Source organism: Pristis pectinata, chromosome 14, assembly GCF_009764475.1.
Source record: "Pristis pectinata isolate sPriPec2 chromosome 14, sPriPec2.1.pri, whole genome shotgun sequence".
In the NCBI taxonomy this organism is placed as follows: Eukaryota; Metazoa; Chordata; class Chondrichthyes; order Rhinopristiformes; family Pristidae; genus Pristis; species Pristis pectinata.
Window position 1 is genome coordinate 28,496,952 of NC_067418.1, and position 25,634 is coordinate 28,522,585.

Below are 25,634 nucleotides of genomic sequence, written 5' to 3' on the forward strand. Positions count from 1 at the left end.
TCAATCCTATCTGCCTAGTCTAAATTTTTGTTTCCTGAGGAGAAAACACACTATAATGCATCACCCAGTTTCCCTAACTTCACTTTTTATTGCCTAAATATTTTTAAGAAATCAGGAATATGCTAGCTGGAATAAAATAGTCCCAAGTTTCATCATTCTGAAGCATGCATGAAACAGTGCAGATAGGGAGCATTGTCTCTTTAATAACAAATATGTCCTCCAAGTCTTTCAGTCTTGCTAAAGAAATTGATTCTGCTTCTCAATTTTGCATTTTTCAAGTTGAAGAAATGTTAATGAAACTTGTTAAAAAAGGTGCTTTGTGACAATTTGAATCCTATCTTTCTCTCTTTACACAGTAATGGCTGTCATAATTTGTGGTCAGGATTTGAATAGTAAAATATTTCCAATATGCATATGTAATGAGTTCCACCTCTGTTCAACTATGTGTAATGGAGTGTGCTTCCTCATTGACATGTCCTCTGTTTGAAATGAACCAAGAAATTATCTAATTTGGGGGGGAAAGAAAGAACATGGCAGGTCAGAGTAAGGGATTAATTATGAAGTGCCATAAAACACGGGCAAAAATTCCCTGAGATGTTCTGTGGCTAAACAGAAAATATACCATTTTATAAATGGAAACTAATCAGAAATAATATTCACTCATTTGTCTAAAGATACTCATTTTCACATATGTGCATAATATATAATACATAGTACATCATTAATCTTTTACACTCACATAATAGAATCCATATCTATTAAATCCAATGTGACATTCAATAGTATGAATTTGATTTAACATTTCCAAGAACTAGTTATATTAAAACATGAATAAAATAAAATCATCCAACTAACTCAAAGAATATCAAATAAAGTGTAGTTAAATTTGATTTTACCTAATTTGGCAGGAGCCTCCTGCTAAATGTGGACGGATACATAAAGGGCATGTACTGCCATGCCTTGGTGCTCTCTGCTAAAATGTATTTTGATCTTTGCTATCTTATTGCAGAATATCCTGCTACTCTTTATTCTTGCCGCTGCAAGTGGCCTTTGCAGTGTTGGTACTCCTTAATGCAGCACTGTGGGTGTGCTGTGTCCTGTCTCTCAACTATGTATCTGGTAGAGTTTCTGATCAACGAGTGGATGGCACTCACTTCATGGCGAGCACTTGCATATTATAAGTGAATTGATAATCTGGATTAAGGAAGTACATCCAAAGAGTAGGATCAGAGTACATAATGGACACGTGATGTTAATTTGTGATAAGTAAGTGAAAATGCTGCTTCAAGTGTGATTAATGTTTCAAATAGTCTGGCAGGCAAAAACATCAGGGCTGTTCAAAATACAATTAACTGTTATTTTGGGAGAGTTAATGTACTGGAGGGATAAGCTTCTGTGGGCCTAATGACCGTTCCTTATCTGTGATACTTATATTCTTTTGAAGTTTCTTGAACTATTATTCACCACTGCTGCTTCTACTTCTAACCTGTAAGTGACAGCAAAAGAATAGTCTTAAGAAGCACAGCCATCCCAGATTCCACGGGTCATTGAAAAAAAGGCGATTACGATTTTACAGGCAAACTCATCAATCTTGGCCTTGGAAGAGGGGTGGGATCTGCACTTAAGATTAGCATGGGTCTGAAGTAAAGTAATATCAGAGCTATTCTAATTCTTTGTTGCAGGCTCATTTCAACAGCAGTTCACCCACAATTATTTTGGGTGCAGTGGTAATGGCAATTAATCAGCCTCAGTTGTAGCACACAGAAGAGGAGGGAGTTTCAACTGTGTCCTGGCAAATGTTCACCCTTACCTTGTTCAACCTGAAACAACAGCATCTTGCATTTATATTGCCCCTTTTATATAGCAAAATGTCCAAAAACACTTCACAGGAGTGATTATCAAAATAAAGGTTTGATACTGAGCCACATAAGGACATAATCAACTGGGCAATCTTAATATCTCCTTGGATAATGAGGTAGATTTTAAAGAATATCTGAAAAGGGAAGGGGACAGAAGAAAAGAGTTGGAGAAGCTTATGGAAGGAAGTCTAGATCTTTGGATGCAGTCATTTGAATGCAGGACCACCAATAAATTAAAATTAGGATCAGGAATTAAAGAAACAAAGAGAACTCAAAGATATTTTGAGGTTGGAAAAAGAAATATTTGCATTCACCGTTTTATGACGTCAGAATCTGTTAAAATGGTTTACTGTTAATGTAGTAATTTTGTAGAGTGCTTACTTATGGAGGAACAAGCTACAGAAATAGGAAAAGGAGTGGCCATTGGGGGATTTGAAAAGTGGACAAGAATTTTAAAATCAAGTTGTTACTGGGTCAGGAGCCAATGTACATCAATGGGTAAAAGGGCGGTGAGTGAATGACGTGCAATATAGGTGAGGGCAGCAGAGTTTAGGAATGGATGAACTGTATGCTGGGTGGAAAATAAGAAGTTGGCCAGGAGAACATCAAAAGAGACAGGTTTAGAGGCAATAAAAGCTTGCTTGAGGGTTTCAGCAGCAGATGTGCTGAGGCAGGAGAAGAGTTGGACAGTGTCTGAGAGGCAGAAGTAGGTGTTTTTGGTAATGAGGTGGACATGTGGCTGAAATCTCACCTTGGCATCAAATATGGGCTGTATACAGTTTGGTTCAGTCTCTGATTACTCACTGACTTATTCCATCTTCTTTCTTGTTCTTTCAACACTGATAGTACCCTGCCATGTGGGATTTGGCATGTAGTTCATGTGAATGGAACATATTCATGTGTCTTGGATTCTGCAGGGAAATGCTGTCAGGACCATAAGACATAGGAGTAGAATTAAGCCATTTGGCCTATTGAGTCTGTTCTGTGTGCAGTTGTTGCCATTGCCTCATGTAAATTCAGGGTTTTGGAGCAAAGGTGCTTAAAAGAAGCAATACTAAATTGTGGAGCTCCACATAAACAATATACACCAGGTCAGATCTGGTGCAGGAGTTCTTCCATTAATTTCAAGGGATGAAAGTTAGTGTATTTTTAAGTTTTTTTTAATGTTTGACTTTAATTCAGTGTTTTTCATTGTTTCAGCTTTTGTTTTTAGTTGAACAAACTTGATAATTCTTAATGTTTCTGAACATCAGAAAAAATTAATCTTTTGTCAGCTTTGCCATTTTTTCTGGCATGGATGTGTGCTCTCACACCATAAGGTAGTGAACAGTCTTGGACTGTCTCAGAAATTGCTAGATAGGAAGGTGGAGTTGGTGGTGGAAGGTCTGATGAGATCAATGGCTCTGATCTTCTCATGACATAGCTGATCAAATTCCAACTATTCTGTATTTATTACACTATCCATTGAATTAATACCTGACAGCAACAGACATTGGAAAGGAGAAGTGTGTGGCAGAGAGATTGCTAGATTTCTGTGAATAACTTTCTTAAAGGTCAGTAGTAAATGCTATTAGTATGCTGTTGATTGGAAATTCCTGCCATTGTTGATTAACTAAGTTTTTTTTATTTATGACTGAATTTTTGCTGTTTTCATTTTTCAGATGCATCAATTCACAAGGATGAGATGTTCCAGGCAATTAATGGTTGGGAAAAAATGAGGATTATTTTTGTTTCCTATTGGTTAGTAATTTCATGTGTTTTGATAATCTCATTAGATGTTGATTTATTAGTCCTCACAATTGAAATGTCACCTTTAGAGGAAGATTTTGTAAGCCCAGTGTATAATGCATGCACCCAAGCCCAGCAAGTGTATAATTTCGAAGATAGCAATGGATTAACTGAGCAGAAAAGCGGAAAATTGAGTTCAATCCAAAGAAGTGTGAGGTAATGTAATCAAGGAGGCCAAAAAGACATGGGGATACACAATAAATGGTATGCTATTGAAAAGTGTACAGAGAAACCTTTGAGGTGCATGTCCACGGCTCCCAGAAAGTAGGAAGGCAGATAGAAAAGAAGGCTAAGAAGGCATACAATACAATTTCTTTTTTTGGTTGAAACACAGAAGATAAGAGCAGGGAGTTTATGATATAAATATATAAAATATTTGTTGGGCTGCTTGACATACAGTTCTGGATACCAAGTTGCAGAAATGATGTGCTACAAGCATGTTGCCAGGGCTGAAGGTTTAATTATGAGGCTAAATTAGCCACTGTAATTAAATGAACTATGCAAATCATAGAACACTGAATGTAAATATTTGATTATATGTGGACACACATGATTATCACTGATAGTACATGCCTAATCAATAGCCTTAAGCTGAAGGCATTCTAAATAAACCAGTCAAAAGTTTGATTGTTTTTGTGAATGCAGGAAAAACAGGAGTGCTCATCCCAGGCACACATTAGCTCTCCAGCTTGCACTTGTCTGCTTAAAGTAATTTCACTTTACCTCCCCACTACTCTATCCAACCTACCAAATGTCTAATCACTTGCTTCCTTTCAGGCCTGAGCTGTGAGTCAGGTCAACAAAGGAGTTAGCTAATTTCCTGCCCTCCCACAGCCTCAAAGCTTCTTAAGGCAGACATTTGATTTGGCTTTTTTGTCCATACAAAGTGTTGAGTTGAGTCCAACTTCTTGCCTATTCTGAGCAGAATTTACATTTCTAGTCATGGCTTTGACTCGAAACCTTGCGACTTTGTCAAAATTTTACTGATTTCATTTTGTTAATAACGGTTTTTGGATGTGGTTATCTATTTTGGTAGGCAGAATAGAAAAACAGAATATTGTCAAAATGGAGAAAGATTACAGAATGCTGCTGTGCACAGGGATCCGGAGGCCTTGTATGTGAAACACAGAAATTGAGCACGCAGTCACAGCAGGCAGTTAAGAAGGCAAGTAGAATATTGGCCTTTATTGTCAAAGGAATTGAATATAAAAATAAATGAATGTAAAATTAGATGAGTCTTGCTCCAATGTATAGGGCATTTGTAAGACTACACTCAGGGTACCAGTTACAGTTCTGGCCTTATATAACAGTGAGCTGGGTGGGGTGGATATAAATGCAGTTCAGAGAAAGTTCACCAGGTTGATTCCTGCAATGAATGAGTTGACATATGGACCTATACTTTTTGGACTTTAGAAGAATGAGAGGTGATCTTATGGAAAAATACCAGCCTCTGTTGGGGCTTGACAAGGGCCATTGGCCCCATTCCACCTTGGTAGACAACTACCCTCTGAAAAGATGCAGAAAGCCGATCAGTACCTTCCCTGGGCACCTAGGGATGGATACTGTATCATAGATTCCTCTCTGGGTATCTATCCACATACATATGCCGGACATGTACATCTAAAGATGAAGGCCATGGATGGAGCACCTCCCGATGATTAACTTTACTGTCAGTGACAAATGCATTGAGGATAATAGAAGTTTACAGCTCTATCCCTGAAAAGACTATAGATGTTAGGATAACTGGAGCTTCCAAGAATAAAAGAGGGATATTTGTCATGAAAATATATCATTGGATATGGATGAAAACCAGGATTATGGAGCAGAGGTACAGATCAGGCATTGTCTCATTGAATGACAAGCTGGGCTTGAGGAGCTGACTGGTCTGGTCCTGACCCTAATATTCCTGAGCCACACTATTTAGGCAGTAGAAAGCCTACAGAATAATCTCCCAATAAAAGAAAACACATTCAGAAAAGGTGGGGGTGGGAGGGGGGGGGGGGGGGGGAATGAATTGGAGCGGCTGTGGGAAGAGGGAGAAAAGCAGTGGGCTGTAAAAAGGCATAACCAGGAAGTTCTTTCTATTGCTGTGAGATTGACACCACACCTTTAAGGTAATTAAATTGAACCTATTTATTTTCTACAACAATAGAGAAGATATAAGAATGACTCACTCTTTGCATTTTCTATTTTTGTATGGAACAACTTCTTTACCGAGTACTGGTGCAATCATCTTTTACCACTGCGCAACAATGCCATAACATTTTGCCATTTGGCTCTCTGAAGCAGCATCAAACAATAATTAAGAAAATTGCTTGTGGCATTTCTCCAACAAATATTAACCTTTTTTAAAACAAATGTGACTGTTTATTGATTAAAATTACAGTTTAACTATTAAAGCACCAGGATTTCTACACCAGAAAGCAGTGGTGCAAATCATACACTTAATACTTTAAACTAATACTCTAAATACTTTTAAGGATATTACTACTCTTGAAGTTCAACCTCATGTTGATTTTGTCTGTGTTCCAAAGATATACGATTGTAGACATCTACCTTATCTGTTCATTGAAAATGGTATTCAGTACTCACAAGGTTAAATGTGCCCTGACCTAGTTTCATTCTTCCTTTCAATGTACTTGACTTGAGCATGTTATGTGATCAATACATTTTCAAATCTACGCACAGACCAGTTAAGGTCAAGTGAAGCCATGTGTAGATATTAAAATCATTACTGTACTCAGACTCTGTGAAAATGGTGTGAACTGTTCAGAGTTTAAAATGGAACGTCTATTGCACTTTACAATTATTCGGACATTTCTGTATTAAGAGAGGAAGTAAAGCCTTTCAGACGTGCCATAAATAAATGGCTGTGTTCCTTTCTCATCACATCATTGATGGAGATTTGATGGGTTTGGTCCATGAAGGTTTCATGGGAGATCAGTAATCATGATGATTTCAAATGTTTCCTGCCTACTTGACTTATCATGCCAAAGAGGAGTTCTGTTCTTTTGCCATCAGTTCTCTTGAAGTTGCTTGAATGCCTTCTCATTTGATTCAGACTATTATGAGCCTAATCCCCAGTGGAAAAGCATGCTTGTTTTTTACATAATATATATATATATATTTACGTAAAGAGGTATTAAACAAAACATGACCTATTGAGTACAAACCATCTCATGTACAGTCCAAAACACTTGTGATGCATTACTTTCCAAATCTCTTTTGTGGAGTTACAAGTAGAAATCAAATTATACAGTGTGACATCTTATTGAAAAAGTGTGGTCTAACTTTCAAATTGTGTTACACAAAACTGAAAAGAATAACATTTTTATTATTTTTGTAATTAATATATTGAAAGAATTTCAAATATTATACACCATAGCCTGCATGGAGATTTAGGGGCCTAAATACTGATGGTTTGGTGGCATAAGAATTGGGGATGTTTAAACTGGGTGGCATATCTGAAATTGGAGATCAAGGGTTGCACAACGTTAAGTTTTGGCCTAAAGTGAGGGAGGATGCAGGTTGCCCTTGCAAAGTTGTTATCTTTTGCAACCCTCACAGAGGGGGTTTCCCACTGGTGCAAAGCATCTCAGGGCATTTTCCCACTGTTGGCACTTTTGCATAAAATCCAAGACTTTCTAACACAACTCTGCAGTTATACTGAGGAATGATTTTCTGGAGTTATTTGTCCTGGTGTCTAGGTACCTTTAGGATGGTCTGGACTGCCACTATATGAATATCTGTGCCAAATTAGCCCTCCCAATTCACATTCTCTCCAACCTTGGCAGTATGAGAACTGGGTGACCTAATGTCTTATTTGCATTCCACTGGTCAGCAGATATCATGAAATGGGTGAGAAGCTGCACCTTTATGGCATGTGTGAGTAGTATTTTATATGACAAGTGGCCGCTGGCTGATTATACAGGAATGATCAATGATGGCAAAGCAAATCATTAAGCTCTGGTGTTGAGAGGGTCTCATGGAATGGAATGTAAGCTCTGTTTGTGAAGACCACTCCTGCCTCCCCTTGACCCCAGAAGAAACTTAAAAACAATGGTCCCTCCTTGTCTTAGATCTTCTTCCCATTGTTTTTACCCATCAGCAACTTTCTCACCCTGACCAGAATTAAAAATGTACGGGTTAAAGTTGAAGATAGCACAAATGGTACAAGATTGTCCAAAGGTTACCCAACCAATTTTTAATTACTTGAAGGTGGTTAGGGTTCAAATTGTCCCTATAGTTCTGTATCACCCAGGTGCCCATGTGAGTAATGTGCATGCAAGTTGCATATTTTTTAGAAGGTCTACTAGCGTCAATTCCATTTAAATTAAAGTATAGCTTTCTAATTATTAAATGCAAGTGAAGCAATTGTTCTCGTAGAAAAGCCAGGAAAGAGCTTTAAGGTAATGTAAGTGCCTTTTGTGAATGCAACAGTTAATATATAATGGGTTGAGTGAGGACACTTTGTGCATGTATATTTGGGCCTTGTGCATTAGTATGATGAAAGGAAACAATTCGTATCTTTACCTCTGGACCAACCTTCTGGTCTGTCATGTTTCTTACACTCTCCTGTGAGGTTGGCGGTTCTCCTGCTATTTTCCCAGAGCTTCAGCAAAAGAGCTGAAAAAGTCTCCAGACTGGGTGATGTTCAAAAAGCAAAACAATTACAAATGCCAGAAATCAGAAATAAAAGCAGAAATCACTGGAAGAGAATCAGCAAGTTGTCACATACGTGGAGAGAGAAGCTTTAAGACGAATGGTCATTGATCTGAGCCATTAACTGTTTCACTCTCCACAGATACTGCCTAACCTACTGAGTATTTCCAGCATTTCTTATTTATTATTGGTGACAAGTTTGCCCTATTTTGTTTGGGGGGTCTAATATTGTTCCAGAATAATGAGATGATTAAGTAAATGTCATGAGGGTAGAATTTACAATTTCTACAACTTTCAAGTTAATTAAGGGGAATAAGTGGGAGAAACCCACTTGGAGTCCTCTGTGCTTGTGCTTGGGAGTTTCACCTTGCAGGAGTCTGGACTTGGAGCGAGATTTGCAAGTGGATGTGATTTTCTTCAGGACCTGAAGAAGGGTCCTGACCTGAAACGTTGACTGCCTGCTTTTCTCTTCACGGGTGCTGCCTGGGCTGCTGACTTCCTCCAGCATCATTGTGTTTTTTGTCTAGATTCCAGCATCTGCAGTCCTGTATTTTTCTCAGTGACAAAGGGGTATGATTTAGTGGTCATTACAGAAAACACGGTTGCATGGTGGAGATGAGTGGGGAATTAAATATCCAAGGGTATCAGGTAATATGGAAGGACTGGCAGGAAGATAAGGGAGATGGGTAGCGCTCTTAATTAAGGATGAGATCAGGGCACTAGTGAGAGACGATATAAGATCGAAGGAGTAGATTGTTGAGTCTATCTGGGTCGAGATTAGGAATAGTAAAGGGAAATATCATGGTGGGAGTAGTCTATAAACCACCGAATAATAACATTACAGTGGCACAGGCAATAAACCAAGAAATATTTGATGCATGTAAGAATGGAACAGCAGTTGTCATAGGGGACTTTAACCTCCACGTAGATTGGGCGAATCAAGATGGTCGAGGCAGTCTTGAGGAGGACTTCATAGAATGCATCCATGATAGCTTTCTTGAACAGCATGTTAGTGAACCTACAAGGGAAAATGCCATCTTAGATCTGGTCCCGTGCAATGAGACAGGTAAAATGAATGATCTTGTAGTTAGGGATCCTCTTGGAAAGAGTGATCATAGTATGATTGAATTTCTCAGATAAATGGAGGGTGCAATAGTTCGATCTAAAAACCAGTGTATTATGCCTAACAAGGCAGACTGCAATGGGATGAGGGAGGAGTTGGCTAGCGTAGACTGGAAACACAGGCTATATGGTGGGACAGTTGAGGAACAGTGGAAGACTTTCAAAGAGATCTTTCATGGTGCTCAACAGAAGTATATTCCAGTTAAAAGCAAGGACAATAAGGGTGGGGAGAGCCAGCCTTGGATAACTGAGGAAATAAAAGAAGGCATACATGCTCATGCATACAAAGTCGCCAAGAGTAGGAGGAAACTGGAGATTGGGAAAACTTTAAAAAGCAACAAAGAACCACCAAGCAAGCAATAAAGAAAGGGAAGATAGATTATGAAAGTAAACTAGCACAAAATATAAAAACAGATAATAATAGCTTTTTATAATTATATAAAGTGGAAAAGGGTGGCTAAAGTGAATGTAGGTCCCTTGGAAGATGAAAAGGGGGAATTAGTATTGGGTAATGTGAATGGCCGAGGCCTTGAATGATTATTTTGTGTCAGTCTTCACGTTGGAGGACAAGTTTAACATGCCAAAGAGAGATGTTATGGATGCAATGGGTGGTGAGGACCTTGATACAATTGCTGTCACTAAGAGGCAGTGATGAGCAAACTAGTGGGTCTAAAGAATAGACAAGTCCCCTGGTCCTGATGGGATGCATCCCAGGGTACTGAAAGAAATGGCGGAAATTATAGTAGAGGCATTTGTGATAATTTACCAAAATTCTCTGGACTCTGTGCGGGTCCTGGCGGATTGGAAGACAGTGAATATAACGCCACTGTTTAAAAAGGATGTAGGCAAAAGGCGGATAACTATAGGCAAGTTAGCTTAACGTCTGTAATCAGGAAAATGCTTGAAGCTATCATTGAGGAAGAAATAGTGAGACATTTGGATAGAAGTTGTTTCCATCAGGCAGACACAGCATAGATTCAGGAAGGGCAGCTTCTGTTTGACAAACTTATTGGAGTACTTTGAGGATATAATGAGTGCAGTGAATAGAGGGGAACAGGTGGATGTTGTATACTTGGATTTCCAGAAGGCGTTCAATAAGGTGCCGCGTAAAAGACTTATCCATCAGATAAGGATACATAGAGTTGCGGTAATGTATTAGCATGGATAGAGGATTGGTTAACCAATAGAAGGCAGAGAGTTGGGATAAAAGGGTGTTTCTCTTGCTGGTAATCAGTGGTGAGCAGGGAGCCACAGGGGTCTGTGCTGGGCCTGCAACTATTCACGATATGCATTAATGATTTGGAAGAGGGGACTGAGTGTAGTGTATCTAAGTTTGCTGATGACACTAAATTGAGTGGAAAAGCAAATTGTGTAGAGGATGTGGAGAGTCTGCAGAGAGATATAGACAGGTTAAGTGAGTGGGCAAGGTCTGGCAGATGGAGTACAATGTTGGTAAATGTGAGGTCATCCACTTGGAAGGAAAAATAGGAGATCAGATTATTATTTAAATGGTGAAAGATCACCTTTAACAATTTGAGAATGTTGAAAAATGTACACGGGGAATGCAGAACCTTCTCCTAAATTTGTTCTGGGTACTCACTTTAATGGTGGCAGCCAACACTAACAGTGCCATTGATTGCCTTGGTGTCTTAGAAGGGGGTTGAATTTTATGAGCAGTTCACTCGTTAACTAGCACTAGCTAAAACCAGCTACATTTCTTGAAGGGTATATACTTTGTACCTATTCCAAGTGGGAAAGTCATTTTGGAGATTGTTTTGAAGGCATAGCACAACACAGACAAGAGCAGGCTGCATCATTTCTGGATGCTGAACAATAGACCTTGATGGAGGGGTTCAAAAGGAGGACAGCTATCTCCCAGCTACAGGCAGCCAGGAGGCCATTCAGATGATGGGTGGAGGCAGCTCTGGAGATGAATAGCAGGCATCAAACCATGATGGCCTGCATGCAAAGCTGCAAAAAGTTCATTGACCTCACAGAATGGTCAAGATCATTGAATACATCTTCACATCGTATCACACCAGCTAGGATCCTACTGAAATCAACATACCTCATCACATTCCTGTCAACAACTCTGTCAATCAGAACTCCTACTTTTTCAAATTCACAGTTCAACTCCCTCACTCAAGTGGTCAAAGTCAGTGAAGACATCTTCAGTTGCTATACTACTAGATACACTCCAAGCCTCACTTCACCACACCTCCTAATAATGATCTCCCTTCTCACGCCCCAGCTCCCACTTGACCCACATTCATTTCTGATATACAAGATGGGCCTGTCTTAGGTGTGTCTCTCTTATTTTACCCCCTCCCCTGCACAGCCACACACCACAACCTATCCTTGTACTTCAGAGCTCCCCAAAAGTGTTCCCGTAAGCGGTAGAATGTTTCAGCACACAAGTGTTTTACTCCACAACATTTTTTGTGGCAGCCTGACTTAGTTGTGTGCATGGATTATCAAAGAGAATATTGACTCTATCATCAGTGATGCCTTTATAATAGCCTCCCTTTGGTGGCTCAAATGTGGTGGGCATTGCAGATTACTACAGAAGCTGCTCAACCAATCAGTCCAACCCTATGCATCCGATCTTTGCAGACCTGTGTGCTCTCTCTGCCGACCGGTCTTCGGCAAGAGTGAATGTATCTACTTTATTCTCTTTGAACAAAGGTCCTCAATCTCTTTTTTGTGATAGTGGCTGGCAAACTGTGAGCTGTTGCTAGTATCTCTAACTCCTGGAAGGAGCTGAATATATAAAAGGTAATTGCCACAGTCATGTTGATAGCTGCTTCAGAAAAAAATCCTTTAACACCTGCCACACTATTCCTCGTAGACTTTGGCAATTTGGAAGCACAAAACTCTTGTAGAATGTTAGCTTTGTCAGAAAAAACTAACAACCAACCAACACACAAGTAGATGTTGATCCCTTTGTATAGCATTGGTAGGAAGTCCTTTCTTTTGCTGAATGTGTGTGCAGCTATATAATGGTAATGGGAGGCCATTAATTAGATTTGAACTCCAAAGGTGCAGCATTGGCATAAACCAGTTGCAAAGTAAAATTAACTGCAAATAAACTACTTTTACAATCCCCTTTAAAGGAATTGAAGAAAATGTGGAAGTTATAACTTTAAGAGTGCTTGAATCAGCAGATTGAATAATACAGAAGTCATTAACTGTCTATGTTCTGATTGGGGTCAGTGCTTTTGTATTCTGTTTAATTTTGTTTATTATCCTTCTCAACCCATCATCATCCAAACTCTTACTTGGGTTGTGGCCATCAGTGGGAAAAAAAGGCTGACATTTGTAGCCTAGACATCCCAGTAGTTTTTCTTCTGGAGCTGTGAGCATGATGAAGGTGCTCCCACAGTGCTGTTAGATAGGGAGTTCCAGGATTTTGACCACAGTAATGTCCAAGTCAGAATGGTACAGCACCTGCAGGTCATGATGTTCCCATGTCCTTGTCTTTTGAGGCAGTGGGGATCAAAAGTCTGACAGCTGCTAAAGGAGCCTTAATGAGAACACACTGGAGCCATTCTTTGCCAGAGATGGAGGGAGTAGATGCTCCAGCTGGTGGTTAAGGTGGTAATTGTGGAAGTACCACATTGGTACTGAAATGCTCCTGTCAAGTCCAGTTAAATAAAATCCATCAGTTAGCAATGAAGAAACCATTCTTTCATTATTTACATTATGCAATGTTCTCCAACAACAATGAAAGTTGCAAATGAATATCTACTTTTGTACTGTTCCCATTAGAACAAAACATTATACTCACTTGGTTTTTCTGTTCTGCAACTTCTCTTGACATTCTTAACCTGCTGTTGGCTCCTTTGGTCCAATGACAACCATTCCTTTTACTTCCCTCACGAGCTTATTCTTCTGACTAGTTTTTCTCCTGATCTGATTTTGAGCTATCCTCCAGGTTCCTTTACCAGTATTGCTAATTCTCATATGATGTTCAGAATGTGTTTTATTGTTTGGCAGCATTGGTAACTAAAATTTATGGAATTAAGAGTATCTGCACAGGAGCCAGAATGAGATGAGGAAGAAATGTTTTTACTCAACAAGTTGCTTTTATCTGCAGTGCACCATCTGAATAGCAGAAGCTGATTCAACTTTCAACAAGGAATTAAATGATTACGTGAAAAGGGGAAGATTGGCAGGACTTTGGAAAAGAGTGTTAGAGGGGAATCTACACAGGCAGGTGGGGCTAAATAGCTTCCTTCTGCACTTTATAATTCTATTTTTTAATTAAAATAATGACTAAATAATTAAAATTCAGAGCACAATTACAAAAGATGGATAAGCTAACTTCATTATCAGGGTTGCAACACTTGTAAAATTAGGAGTAGATTGAGTAGCATGCAGCCAATAATAACACTGATCACCATCTTACCAGATGAAATGTTACAGTACCTCTCTGCTGTTCAACATATCCAGTGCACAGAGTACACATCAGCTGGTACTGCCTGAGGGCAGTTGGAGGAGAAATACAGATTTTTGGTAAACAAGCTTTGTACAATGGAATGCATTGTACGCTCTTTGGCTGTTTTATGTAACTATATATGAACATTTTTGGCCATAAGATATGGCTGCTGCATTGTTCTTGGTTAATTTCTCTTTGAAATAGTCTCAGGTCAATTAGAATTCAGGGTGCCTCTTTGAATAAATTAGAAGGCATTTTTCTGTTGGTAAAAAGGGTTGCCTATTGGAAAAAAAATGTTCATTCTCTTCTTTTTTTTGAAGTATAATGCATATTTGAATCCATGATATGTTGAACCTTGATATCTAGTTGTGATAACTGTCAGCAATATTTTATGGCTTGTGATTGCTGTGCATGCTCCCCCGTGATTGGATGTACTTCAGACACTTGAGTACACCATTAAATCTAGTGGCAGTTTTCTCCTCCTTTTACTTTTTACCTAAAGCCCCTCCAAAAATAAAATATTATCTAGAGTGGTGTGCTCCCATTGTCAACCATGGCATGGCAGAATACAAATGTATGGAACAATAAACAATGTGACTTTAAACATATTGAGAACTCACAACGACTGAAATAGACAAGCTCCGTTGTTTTTACTGTTGGTTGGTGTGTTCTGTGATTCCAGCCATTACTACTTGATTGGATACTTTTCCAGCCGTGGGAAAATGCACGTAGGCATTGTCCAGTGTTGGACTTATTGCAGTTAATTAGGAATATTTCAGATCCAATTCCTATCCCATGGATTATCCAATGCATCTGTTTCTGGTCAATATCTGATCAATTAAAGCATATGAAGGTTGATAAATCACCAGAGCCTGATCAGGTATATCCAAGAACACTGTGGGAAGCTAGAAAAGACATGGCTGGAGCCCTGGCTGAGATACATGCATCATTCGTTAGCGATGGGTGAGGTGCTGGAAGACTGGAGGGTGGCTAATGTTGTGCCTTTATTGAAGAAGGGCTGTGAAGAAAAATCTGGGAACTGTAGACCAGTAAGCCTAACATCTGTGATAGGTAAGTTGCTAGAGGGGATTCTGATGGATAAGGTATTCAAGCATTTGGAAAGACAGGGAGTGATTAGGGATAGTCAGCATGGCTTTGTGCGTGGGAGATCAGGTCTCATGAATTTGATTGAGTTATTTTGAAGAAATAACCAAGAAGGTCGGTGAGGGCAGGGTAGTAGACATGGTCTTTGATAAGGCCTTTGATAAGGTTCCACATAGTAGGCTTCTATGGAAAATTAGATCGCATGGGCTCCAGGGAGAGCGGGCTAATTGGATACAGAATTGGCTTGATGGTAGGAAGCAGAGGCTGCTGGTGGAATGTTGTTTCTCGGCCTGGAGGCCCGTGACTCGTGGTGTTCCCCAGAGCTCAGTGCTAGGCCCATTACTATTTGTCATCTATATCAATGACTTGGATGAGAATGTACAGGCATGGTTAGTAATTTTGCAGATGACACTAAAATAGGCAGTGTCATTAATAGTGAAGATGGTTATCAGGATTTACAGAGGGATAAGTGGGCCGGGGAATGGCAAATGGAGTTTAATTTGGATAGGTGCAAGGTGTTGCTTTTTGGGAAGACAAATGAGGGTAGGACTTTCACAGCGAACAGTAGGGCCCGATGGAGTGTTGTAGAACAGAGGGACCTAGGAATACAAGTACTTGGTTCCCTGAAAGTGGCATTGTAGACAGACATGGTATTGGAAGAAGGCTTTTGGCATGTTGGCCTCCATCAGTCGGAGCACTGAATATAGAAGTTGGGATGCTATGTTGCAGTTGTAAGGCTATATTTGGAATATTATGTTCAGTTTTGGTCACCCTGCTATTGGAATGAAGCCATTAAGTTGGAAAGAGTTCAAAGGAAGTTTACAAGAATGTTGCCAGGACACGAGGGACTGAGTTATGGAGAGAGGTTGGGACTTTTTTCATTAGAGCATAGGAGAATGGGGGGTGATCTTAGAGAGGTGTATAACAATTATGAGAGGCATAGATAGGGTGAATGTGCACATTCTGTTTTCCAGGGTTGGGGAATCAAGAACTAGAGGGCATAGGTTTAAGGTGAGAGGGGAGAGATTTAATAGGAACCTGAGGGGCAACTTTTTCACCCAGAGAGTGGTCAGTATATGGAATAAGCTGCCAAAGGAAGTGGTTGAGGCAGGTACATTAACAACATTTAAAAGGTACTTGGACAATTACATGTGTAGGAGAGGTTTAGAGGGATATAGACCAAACAAGGCAAATGGAACTAGCTTAGATGGGAACCTTGGTCAGTATGAACCAGTTGGGCTGAAGGGCCTGTTTCTGTGCTGTATGACTCGATGGCTCTATCTAGAAGAAAGGAGTACACAACATTTGCACAAGAGCAGACCTAGCCGTGATGCCCTCCTTGGTCAAAAAGCCTGCTGACATCCCAGTGCAAGACTGCAGGTAAACAACTGCTATTTGGACAAATAAAAATCAAGTCAGAGGATTCAATGATTAATATGCATCAGTGTGAGTCAACAGCTTAAGAAGTAGGGAAAATGTATTAAAAAAAAAACTCTTTAGAGAAAAGATACTAATTATTTTTGATATTTCTCAATTTGAGTGGTAAAATTCTGAGTGCCACGAATCCCTGGCTTCTCCTTTTTGACTCTTTCCATTAAAAAGCACACAGCTGAAGACTCAATATCTGTGCCAGATAGATTAGAACTTTAAATTTGTTTAACTGACAGACATGTTTATTAATAGTCAGCACTTATTGAAGCAAAATATGAATATTCATCTTCATTTATTTTTCAAGGCATTCCATTCCACAAGGACCAAAGTGCGTTTTGACCAATTTCCTTCCTCCCGTTACCACAGTGACAGCTTTCACTCCTGGGCCCTGACAGAGGTCTGCAGAATTCATTGTGGGTCCTGAGAGGAGGGAGTGAGCAATCTCCCCCAGCTGTCCACAAACACTCATTAAGAGAGGCAAATATCCAACCAAATCTCTGTGAGAATTTTTAATCATGCAAAGACTCTGCTAATTAGGTAGCTGATGGGGCATGGAGAGCACAAGGACGAATTCTTTAAACAAAGGACTGGAAACTTTGGGAGCTCTAATTGCTTGGGCAGAGATTTCATTCCAGAATTTGGGAGGGAATTACTGTACTCTGCTGATAAAACTAAGTGACATACACAGTGAATAGTGGAATAAAAAGTTCAAGTGTGTTATGTTATCCAAGCCAGGACCTGTCATCATCTGAGCAGCCCAACCTCTGAAGGGACACAACAGACCTATCCATAATCATTCCGGCCATAAGTTTTAATCTATAAACTCAATTTTGCCCAATTTAAACAGGCCTCGCTGTATTAGATTGTTTCTGGACATGCTAATGTAATTTTTCATTTAACTCTTTGAGTATTAAAAGGACTTTATAATCAAATTCCCTGCATGTCATCCCTTACCACCTGATTCTCTATACACTTTTAACTTTCCACCAAATTTAAAGCATTACTGAGCATTGCATGGCAATTGAATGCCTGAGTAAGTTAGATTAGCTACATTTTTATGCAGGGAATAAGTAAAGTAAAATGTCAGTAAAGATGTTGATTATGGACTCAGTGATCTAAAGTCAGAACCAAAGGGTTGAGCTAACCAGGGAAACAAGGTCACTTTGCCCAACAACTGATTTGATTGGCTGAACCAGGATTGTTTTCTCTAATTTGAATCGACTACCAAATGACACAGGATTTGTTCTTGGCTGGAGAGTGGAAAATCTAGTCAGAGATTAGCTCCTAAGGGGTTGCAATTCAAGGAGGCTGTGTTGCTGGAAAAGTGGACTAGTTATTTACAAAAGTAATCTGAGTCATATGGAGAAGACTCTACTATTAACTTTGAAGAGACGACATTCTGCTCCAGGAAGTTCAAGGCTTTATCTGGTGTACCAAGTGGGCATCCCAATCAGATCGTCCAAAGCCCAGCCAATGTATAATGCACTTGAAAGCCTTTCACATTGCTCTTTAGCAGTGCAGCTTCAGCATTAACTTTAGAATAATAGGCTAATACGTGAACACATCTTTCCTCCTATTTTAATTAATTCTTTCTTGATGAGCTCTCAGTTCTACTCTTCCAGCAGTTTATGTTTTGATGAGGTGGTGCTGTTCTGTGAGCTTTGACTCATTGTACCCAAGTTGAACAGGTTCAGGTCAAATTCAGAGAAAGTAGATGTGAGAGACGACTACCTCCAAAGCTCTCATTTTTAGAGATGGTCATCTGTGGCACTTTTGCAGCACAAGTGTTACTTTCGATATTTCAGATGATGCCTGACTGCAGTCTAGGTCTAGTGGCATGCAGGCAAAGGCTGCTTCATTTTCTGAGGAGCTGCAAGTGTTATTCTTTGTTACATCGTAACAATAACTCTTAAGTGGAACTGCCAATTAGAATTAAAGTTTCGGCAATTATCAGCTGAGGATCCAAACCTTATGATGAGTTTTGAGGTTGTCCAAGCTGAACCTACTCCACAAAAGCTAGTGGAAGGGGAAGATTTTTAATGATAATGTCTTTGGGCCTTTTCCTGTTTCACTGCCATGTAGGCAAGGTACCTGCCAGAAGGAAGGGGAGAATTCCTGAGAAAATTCCCCAGATTTCTTGCAAGCACACCCAAACTTTGAAGTGTTTTCACTGTATGTAACAGCCAACCCTGAAACTATTTAGCCACCTAATAAAGTTTGCACTGATAATGAAACTTTGCTACACTATATTCTACGGGTTACTGTTCTTAAAACAAATTTAATGGGTGCAATTTACTGCAATGGAAAGTTGGATCAATATTAATACAACAGCATTCTAATAAAAGTCTAAACAATTTTCAAAGAATTATTACGTTAGAATCAGGATTGTAATCAGATTTGGTTTTCTATAAATTGCACATTAAAATGGCCAATTGCAAAATCATTACAGAATAACCCCTTTAATCATTCATTTAGCAATTCAGTATAAACAAAAGGAGCAAAAAAACACAACAATTGCACATATTTTACTCTGAAGTAATCAGAAATTTGGCAGTGTGTTAACTATATTAAGAGCTTTAGAGAAACAAGCTATATGTGGAACATGTAGACAAGAGCTAGCTTGGATCAGGATTGTTAATGATTAACAGGTTGTGAAACAAGCCTTGGTATGAAAGTCCAGGTTGAACTAAACCCTTATCCTACTTAGCAGATGAAATGTATTCCATGGCAGTGAAAATGGTCCTTTGTACTGAGGCAAAATGGACAATAACAAATTGAATAAGGATGTTTTTCTACTCTGTTTGATTTCTTTTCCATTAACTTCAATAGATTGTGCAAGGATTTAGCAATGGTTGCCAATATTGTTTGCTGTATCAAAGACTAACGCATTCTTATTAAAATGATTCAAAGCTCAATGGGGTGGAAAATACAGAATATAACAGTGGCTATTTGTTTTACTCAATTTTATAGCCAATGGAACTGAATTTCAGAAACAGAGTATGGCATGAATCCACTACTATGTTGCTGCATTGCACATTTAGTATAAACCACCTAAGATGCATTTCTACCTCAACTTGTCAATCAAACCCATGAAGGATAAACTATTTGCATTTCTATATCTTTACTGTAGTAAAATGACCTAAACCATTTCACAACTGAATAATCAAAAAGGAAATTGACATTAGGCCACATAAGAAGTTGTTATGAGACATGGCAAAAATGTGGTCAATAAGTCAGTTTAAAGTAGCATCTTAAAGGAGGATGGTATTAGGGAGGGAATTCTACAGCTCAGGGCTAAAACTATTGAAGACATGGCTGCTAATGGTTGAGCACGTAGAACTGGGAATGCACAGGAGGCCACAGTTGGAGGATTCCAGAGAACTCAAAGATTTATGGAGCTGGAGAAGGTTACCGAGTTATGGAGGGGCAATGCTACTGGGAAGTTTCAAACAAGATTGAGTCATTTAGAACAGAGCTGGGTCTGGAATATGAATCAATGTAGACCAGTGAGTGCAGGATGATCTATGATCAGGACAGTGCAAGTTAGATGATAGATATTGGATGAGGTTAAGTTTATAAAGGCTGGAAAGAGGGAGGCCAGCAGGGTTTGCATAGGGCACATTGGATCTAGAAGTGATGCAGGCATGAAGGCAGGATTCAGATGAACTGGGGTGTTAGTCAAAGTGAAGGAAGGGGAATTAGGGAGTCTCGCTGATAGAATGAATTTCAGAAATTCATCTTAGGGCAAGTAGCTAACCAGATTGACGATGATCATGGGAAGGGCAGTTTGTGGTTGAGATGAAGACCATGGCTTAATCTTCCCAAAATTTAGTTGGAAGAAATTGCTGCTTAGTACACAATCTACTCCATTAAATGTTAGGTTCAATCTTTGAGGTTTTATGAATGGAATTTAATTAATAAAACCCCATTGCATTTCCACTGAAATGAATAAAAATAGAAAGTTGCATTTTCACATTTACGTGATGCTTCTCATGATCTCATGACACACAATGCATTTTAGAGCCAATGAATTGCTTTTGAAGACTTTACTCCTTTATTGGACTCCTCATGGAGACTGCTGAGGGAATGCAAAGGCAGAGCAATTTCTCATTGCTTACAATAGAGAATCTGCCCAAACAGCCTGAACCATGGTATAGAATCAGCATCTCCATTGACTTCAGTAGATGAGCATAGCTGCAAGAATTAGGTTTTTATGTTTTAAATGGTCAATATTTTAATAGTTTTAATCGGTATTTTTTGGGGTCTAAATGTCAGAAACTTTCATAACCTCCACTGTTTTGGACAGCCTGTTGAGACAAGGCATGATTGGCCTTGGGTAATTCCCAAAGGTGATGTCTTAGGGAATGGTTGGTCGCAGTAATTCCCTGAGGCAATGTCTGTGGTGGAATGTCAAGTCACTGCTTAGACTCTGCCCACAAGTGTTGGAGACAGATTCTCTCTGCAGATGTGTGTTGTCATAACCACAAGGGTAAGTGGGAACTATCCTGGTTCTGCAGCACATGCACCTGTCTGCAAATTCTAGGCCAATCTGTATTAGTAATGCTGAGTGAAGGTTAAACCTTAACAAGAACAATTTGGATTACTTCCCTGCTCTTCAAAATAGTGTCATGGGTTCTCTGATCTGAGAGAGAAGATGGGATTTACCATCTCATCTGGCATGTTGGGCTGTATGGTCGATGCTGTACGATTCTATGACTCCATCTTTAAGGTACCATCTTTAACATCATGCCTCAAAACAAATGACACTCTGCCAGCTACAAGGTGTGTTGCCATTGAAGGAATTGATGCAGAAATGATAGGAGGGAGTGGGGGATTGGGAGAAAACTCCCGAGGGGGTCAGAGTAACCTAAAAAGGCTGGTAAAGGACAGTGCCTGCATGAGGCAACTTCATTGCGGTAGAGGGCTTCAGAGACCATCAACTACTAAGCATTTATAAGTAACTCTTCCAATTCTGCGTTCCTAGCAGTTAGTTGCCAGGGAGACGTCTGTAAGGACATGAGTGCAGTCCATGAATACCTCTCCTTTTGGGAACCCTACAATCTGACCAAGTATCTATGTCTGCTCTGCCTCCTCCTGTAGGCTGAATGTAAAGTAGTTATAACCTTCTCTCCTTCAGTCTGCAGTTTGGATGACCTCCCAAGTACTGCAAAATGTGAGATGCGGCAAAGATCAGCAGCAGCACCCAACAATCCTGAGGCGAGGAAGGTAAGAGTGACCATGACACTGATTTCCATGTGTGAAGCAGTCAAGATGAACACGCATTTGTATTGAGGCTGTAGGAAGTCACAAATCTCAGTGGGGACAAAGAATGCTCTTTGAGTGAAGGCCCTATGCATAGCATGGTTTCAAGTGGAACAAGGTTGGTAAAACTTGGATGTTTTACGGGTGTTGTTTTTCTGAGCAGTTGAATTTTGTATCTTGCATTAAGGTTGGTGTCATTTTAAGAGTTTTTTCTGAGTAAAACTAACATTAGGGAGAGCAAAGTTCCTCTCTTAAGATGAGGAGACAAATTTCTTAACTGGTCTTCTTCACTCAGAATTGTGCACAAAATTGCTCTACTCTGGTTAGGACAATTTTCAACAGCGTGAGCACCATTTTTTTTTCAAGTGTTGTGTGAATTAATTCCCAGACTTCTATCTTTATGAATAATTACTTGGGAAATTCTACCCTCTGTGTGAAAGACGTTGTTCCAAATTTTGCTGTGATGGGACCAATGGTGGGACCGATGTGGCTTACCATGATTAAACAGTGAATGGTTCAGCAACTTCAAATGAGAGGAAAATATCTGGTTAAATGCTAACACCAAAAGTTGGTGTTTGTGTTATGTTGCTCCAGTGTTAGTTTTGGAAAATCAGTTTCTTGTTGACTGCCTCGCCATTAAAAGACAATGAATGACACAATGCTGTGGTAATTACATGGTAAAAATGAACACAACTCACTGCTAATGCTACGACTTCATAGGAAGCAGAAGCACCCTTTAAAGATGTGATCACTACTTACTGGCAATCAGCTGTAAGGCAGTTAAAGTAACTCTTCCAATTGTGCAGTTATATTCCTTCAGGTATTAATTGTTGTTGGATCTTTTAAAATATTTAAATTTAAAATTTGAAAGCTTTTATTTTCTTTTTCTGTCTGTCTCTTTTTCTCTAAATCCAATGTATTTTTTCCCATCAGTGAGTGATATAATTTTGGACTTACCCCCTTTCATTGTTTGGTTGAAGAAACGCCTAGCTGTTTAATACTGCTCAGTTACACGTCAAATGTTCCATTTCCCTGTGTCTATGTTATTGGCCGATGCCTTCAGCAACTTGCTATGGAAATAAGTGCCTAAGCAAGGGTAAGCCTGACAAAAAGCAGATGCCATTAGATAACCTGCTGAAGCAAAATTTGATCCAATATTTTTTTAAACAGCAGCATGTGCAAACAACATGATATTGAAATTGGTGTGGTTTATTTGTAAGGGGAGTGGATTCTTAATATTTTTAAAATATAATTGCTTTCATTTATTAATTTTAAGTATTTTTCAAAAAAAGACACTATCACTTTAAGAGATTACATTGTCTTAGCTAGTGCTTAGTTGTACAGCTGAAATGAATGTTTGTTATTAGATGTGGACTGAAGCTGAGCTCATTATTAGATCTGCAATTTGGAGAAATGTTTGTTAATCAATAACCCCTCCACCCATACACACACCCTCAACTTCTCCTACAGATAAAACTGCAGCATTAAGACTATCATAAAATTAATTATATAAATCAAGCACAGACAAGCATTTAAACTCTGATCAGCTCCCACTCTGAATGCTTAATCTACCTGTTTCATCATGGTCAGAAACAATAATGTCATTATAAGCTTTATAATTAAAGGTAGCAACTGGAGACAAGCTGGTTTCCCTAACAATCTGTACGTGGTTTACTTCTGCGCGCTCTTAAAACTTAATAGGTTATAGGAGTCCTTTGTTCAGTGGAAGCCTTTTTTGTGATTTGGGGAGTTCACAGTGAGTGGTTTGCATGAAGCAAAAGGAATTGTGGAAATTTTATTTCCAATGCTATTCAATGATTTAAAAGTGCATGTTTGATATCAATTGATATGCAAAATCTGCATTCATTCAAATCATTGAATAATGCTGTAACAAATAATATTTGAATGACGTAAATCCCGAATTGTATATTTGAATCTTGTACAGATTCTTGCAGCTGATTAATATTGTATACTCCCCAGAAAAAGGGGCTTGAGGCTATGTAGTATTACTGGGGAAAACTACCAGTTTAAAATAAAATGCTAATTATATTTTTAAAACATCATGTGTAAAATTTGTATGAGGACTAAATATGTAATTTGGTAAAATTTGTTTTGTTCTCAAATTTGATTTGAAGTGGTTTGCCATCTTGCTCTCGAAGTTGAATATATGTTAACTAAAGCCTAAATATGTTGTATATCTTCTTAAAAGTGACAAATTTGGGTTACACATTTCAAAGACTTTTTATTGTTGTTGCTTGAAAAATCCACCGTAATAAAAGTTAAGCTAGTGAGAAATGTTGTACCCTACAGTGGAATTTATTTACCTTGCATGAAATTTACACTGTTGCTCTAAGGGCATCCCTAACTTACCTGAGTCTAGATTGTTTGGAGTTGTTGATAGAATCAAGGCTTGGGAACACCAAATGTGCTCAGATGCACAGGTGTAGCTTAAATGAAATAAGGGTAATCTCATTGAAATGTGTAAAATTCAGAGAGGATAGCTGCTCAGGGACTGTCTCCTCAGGCTTATAGAGTTGAGAACTAAAGGTTGCAGTTTCAGAATAAGAAGTCAGGCTATTTAGGACTGAGGTGAAAAGAAAGCTCTTCATTCAGCTGGTTGTAAAACGTTGGCAATCTCTACTGCAGAGGGCTGTGGAAGCCCAGTCACTGAGTACATTCAACACAAAGATCAATTAATTTTTTTTTAGACTTTAATGAAATCAAGTGAAATCTAATATTTCTTTCCAATATGGAAGGCTATTTGGCCCATCAAGTCAATGCTGGTTTTCAGAGAAATCCCAATCCCCCATTTATTTCCCTGCAGCCTAATCTCTCTTGCATGCCCATCAACTTCCCCCTGTTTCTCCTGCTACCCATCTTCACCAGGGGTAATTAAACCCCAACCAGCACACCTCTTAGATGTGGGAGAAACTGGAGCACTTGGGGGAAACCCACACTGTCACAAGGAAAACATGCAAATCCTGCACAGGCGTCAAAGCTGGGTCACTGGAGCTGTGTAACAGCAGCACTACTTGCGGCGCTACTGTGTGAAGTCGAGGTAGAAGGTTAGCCATGATTTTATTAAATAGCAAAGCAGGTTCATGGGAAAATAGGTCTACTCATGCTCCAATTACTTGTGTTTTATTGGAACTTCACCAGCTGAACCTCTGCAGCCTAATTAGGTGCATTTTACTCATTAGGATACTGACTCACAGGATCATCTGATGCCAAATTTATAAAACTTCAGCCAAGTGACACCTACTTAACTAGTTCTATTAATAAGCTAAGCTCTCTGGCCAACGGTCGCCTTGCATATGACGACCTGTCCATTAAGGGTCTCAGATTTCTTAATCTGTCATAGAAAACTGCCTTGGTTCTGTGCTCCCACTAACCAACATGCCATGTTCGAGCTGCATTGACCTCACACATACTTCACTTGTATGGCCCATTGATGGCTTCAGGAAGCGAAATGCTGTTTCATCAGTTGACAGTTGCTGAATGTAGATTTTAGCCATTGTTAACGGAACAGTACTTGCCAAGACCTCTACATGAGTAGCATACTGAACAGCATAGCATCATTAAATGTGTGAGCTCTTATCCACCATCGCTAGGCTAAGCATGGACAATACTCCTATGAAGACTTTAATTTTTTTTTATTTAACGAGAAGTGAGTGAAGCCAGCACTTATAGCCCTAAGTAGGTAGTGCAGAGCCACCTCTTCGAGCCACTGCAGTTCGTACCAGGACTGTTCCACATAACCAGCAAAGGGAAGGCATTGGAAACACAAGTGACTGCAGCTGCTGGAATCTGGAGCAAAACACAAACTGGTGGGGGAACTCCGTGGGTCAAGCAGCATCTGTGGGGGGGAAAGGAATTGTCAACACTTCGGGTCAAGACCCTGCATCAAGAGAAGGCATTGGGTGGAACAGACCTGTATTCCCTAGAGTTTAGAAGAATGGGAGGAATGC

General features: G+C 39.4%; 1 protein-coding gene across 1 annotated transcript in view; it reads left to right on the forward strand.

Annotated features, from left to right (window-relative positions):
• stk33 (serine/threonine kinase 33) overlaps positions 1-25,634 on the forward strand; it is a 216,199-nt gene that overhangs the window by 184,087 nt on the left and 6,478 nt on the right. The window contains exon 15 of the mRNA XM_052029681.1: positions 21,542-21,630. Within this exon, the coding sequence (XP_051885641.1) occupies positions 21,542-21,630 (89 nt within the window). The remainder of the gene's footprint in view (positions 1-21,541; positions 21,631-25,634) is intronic.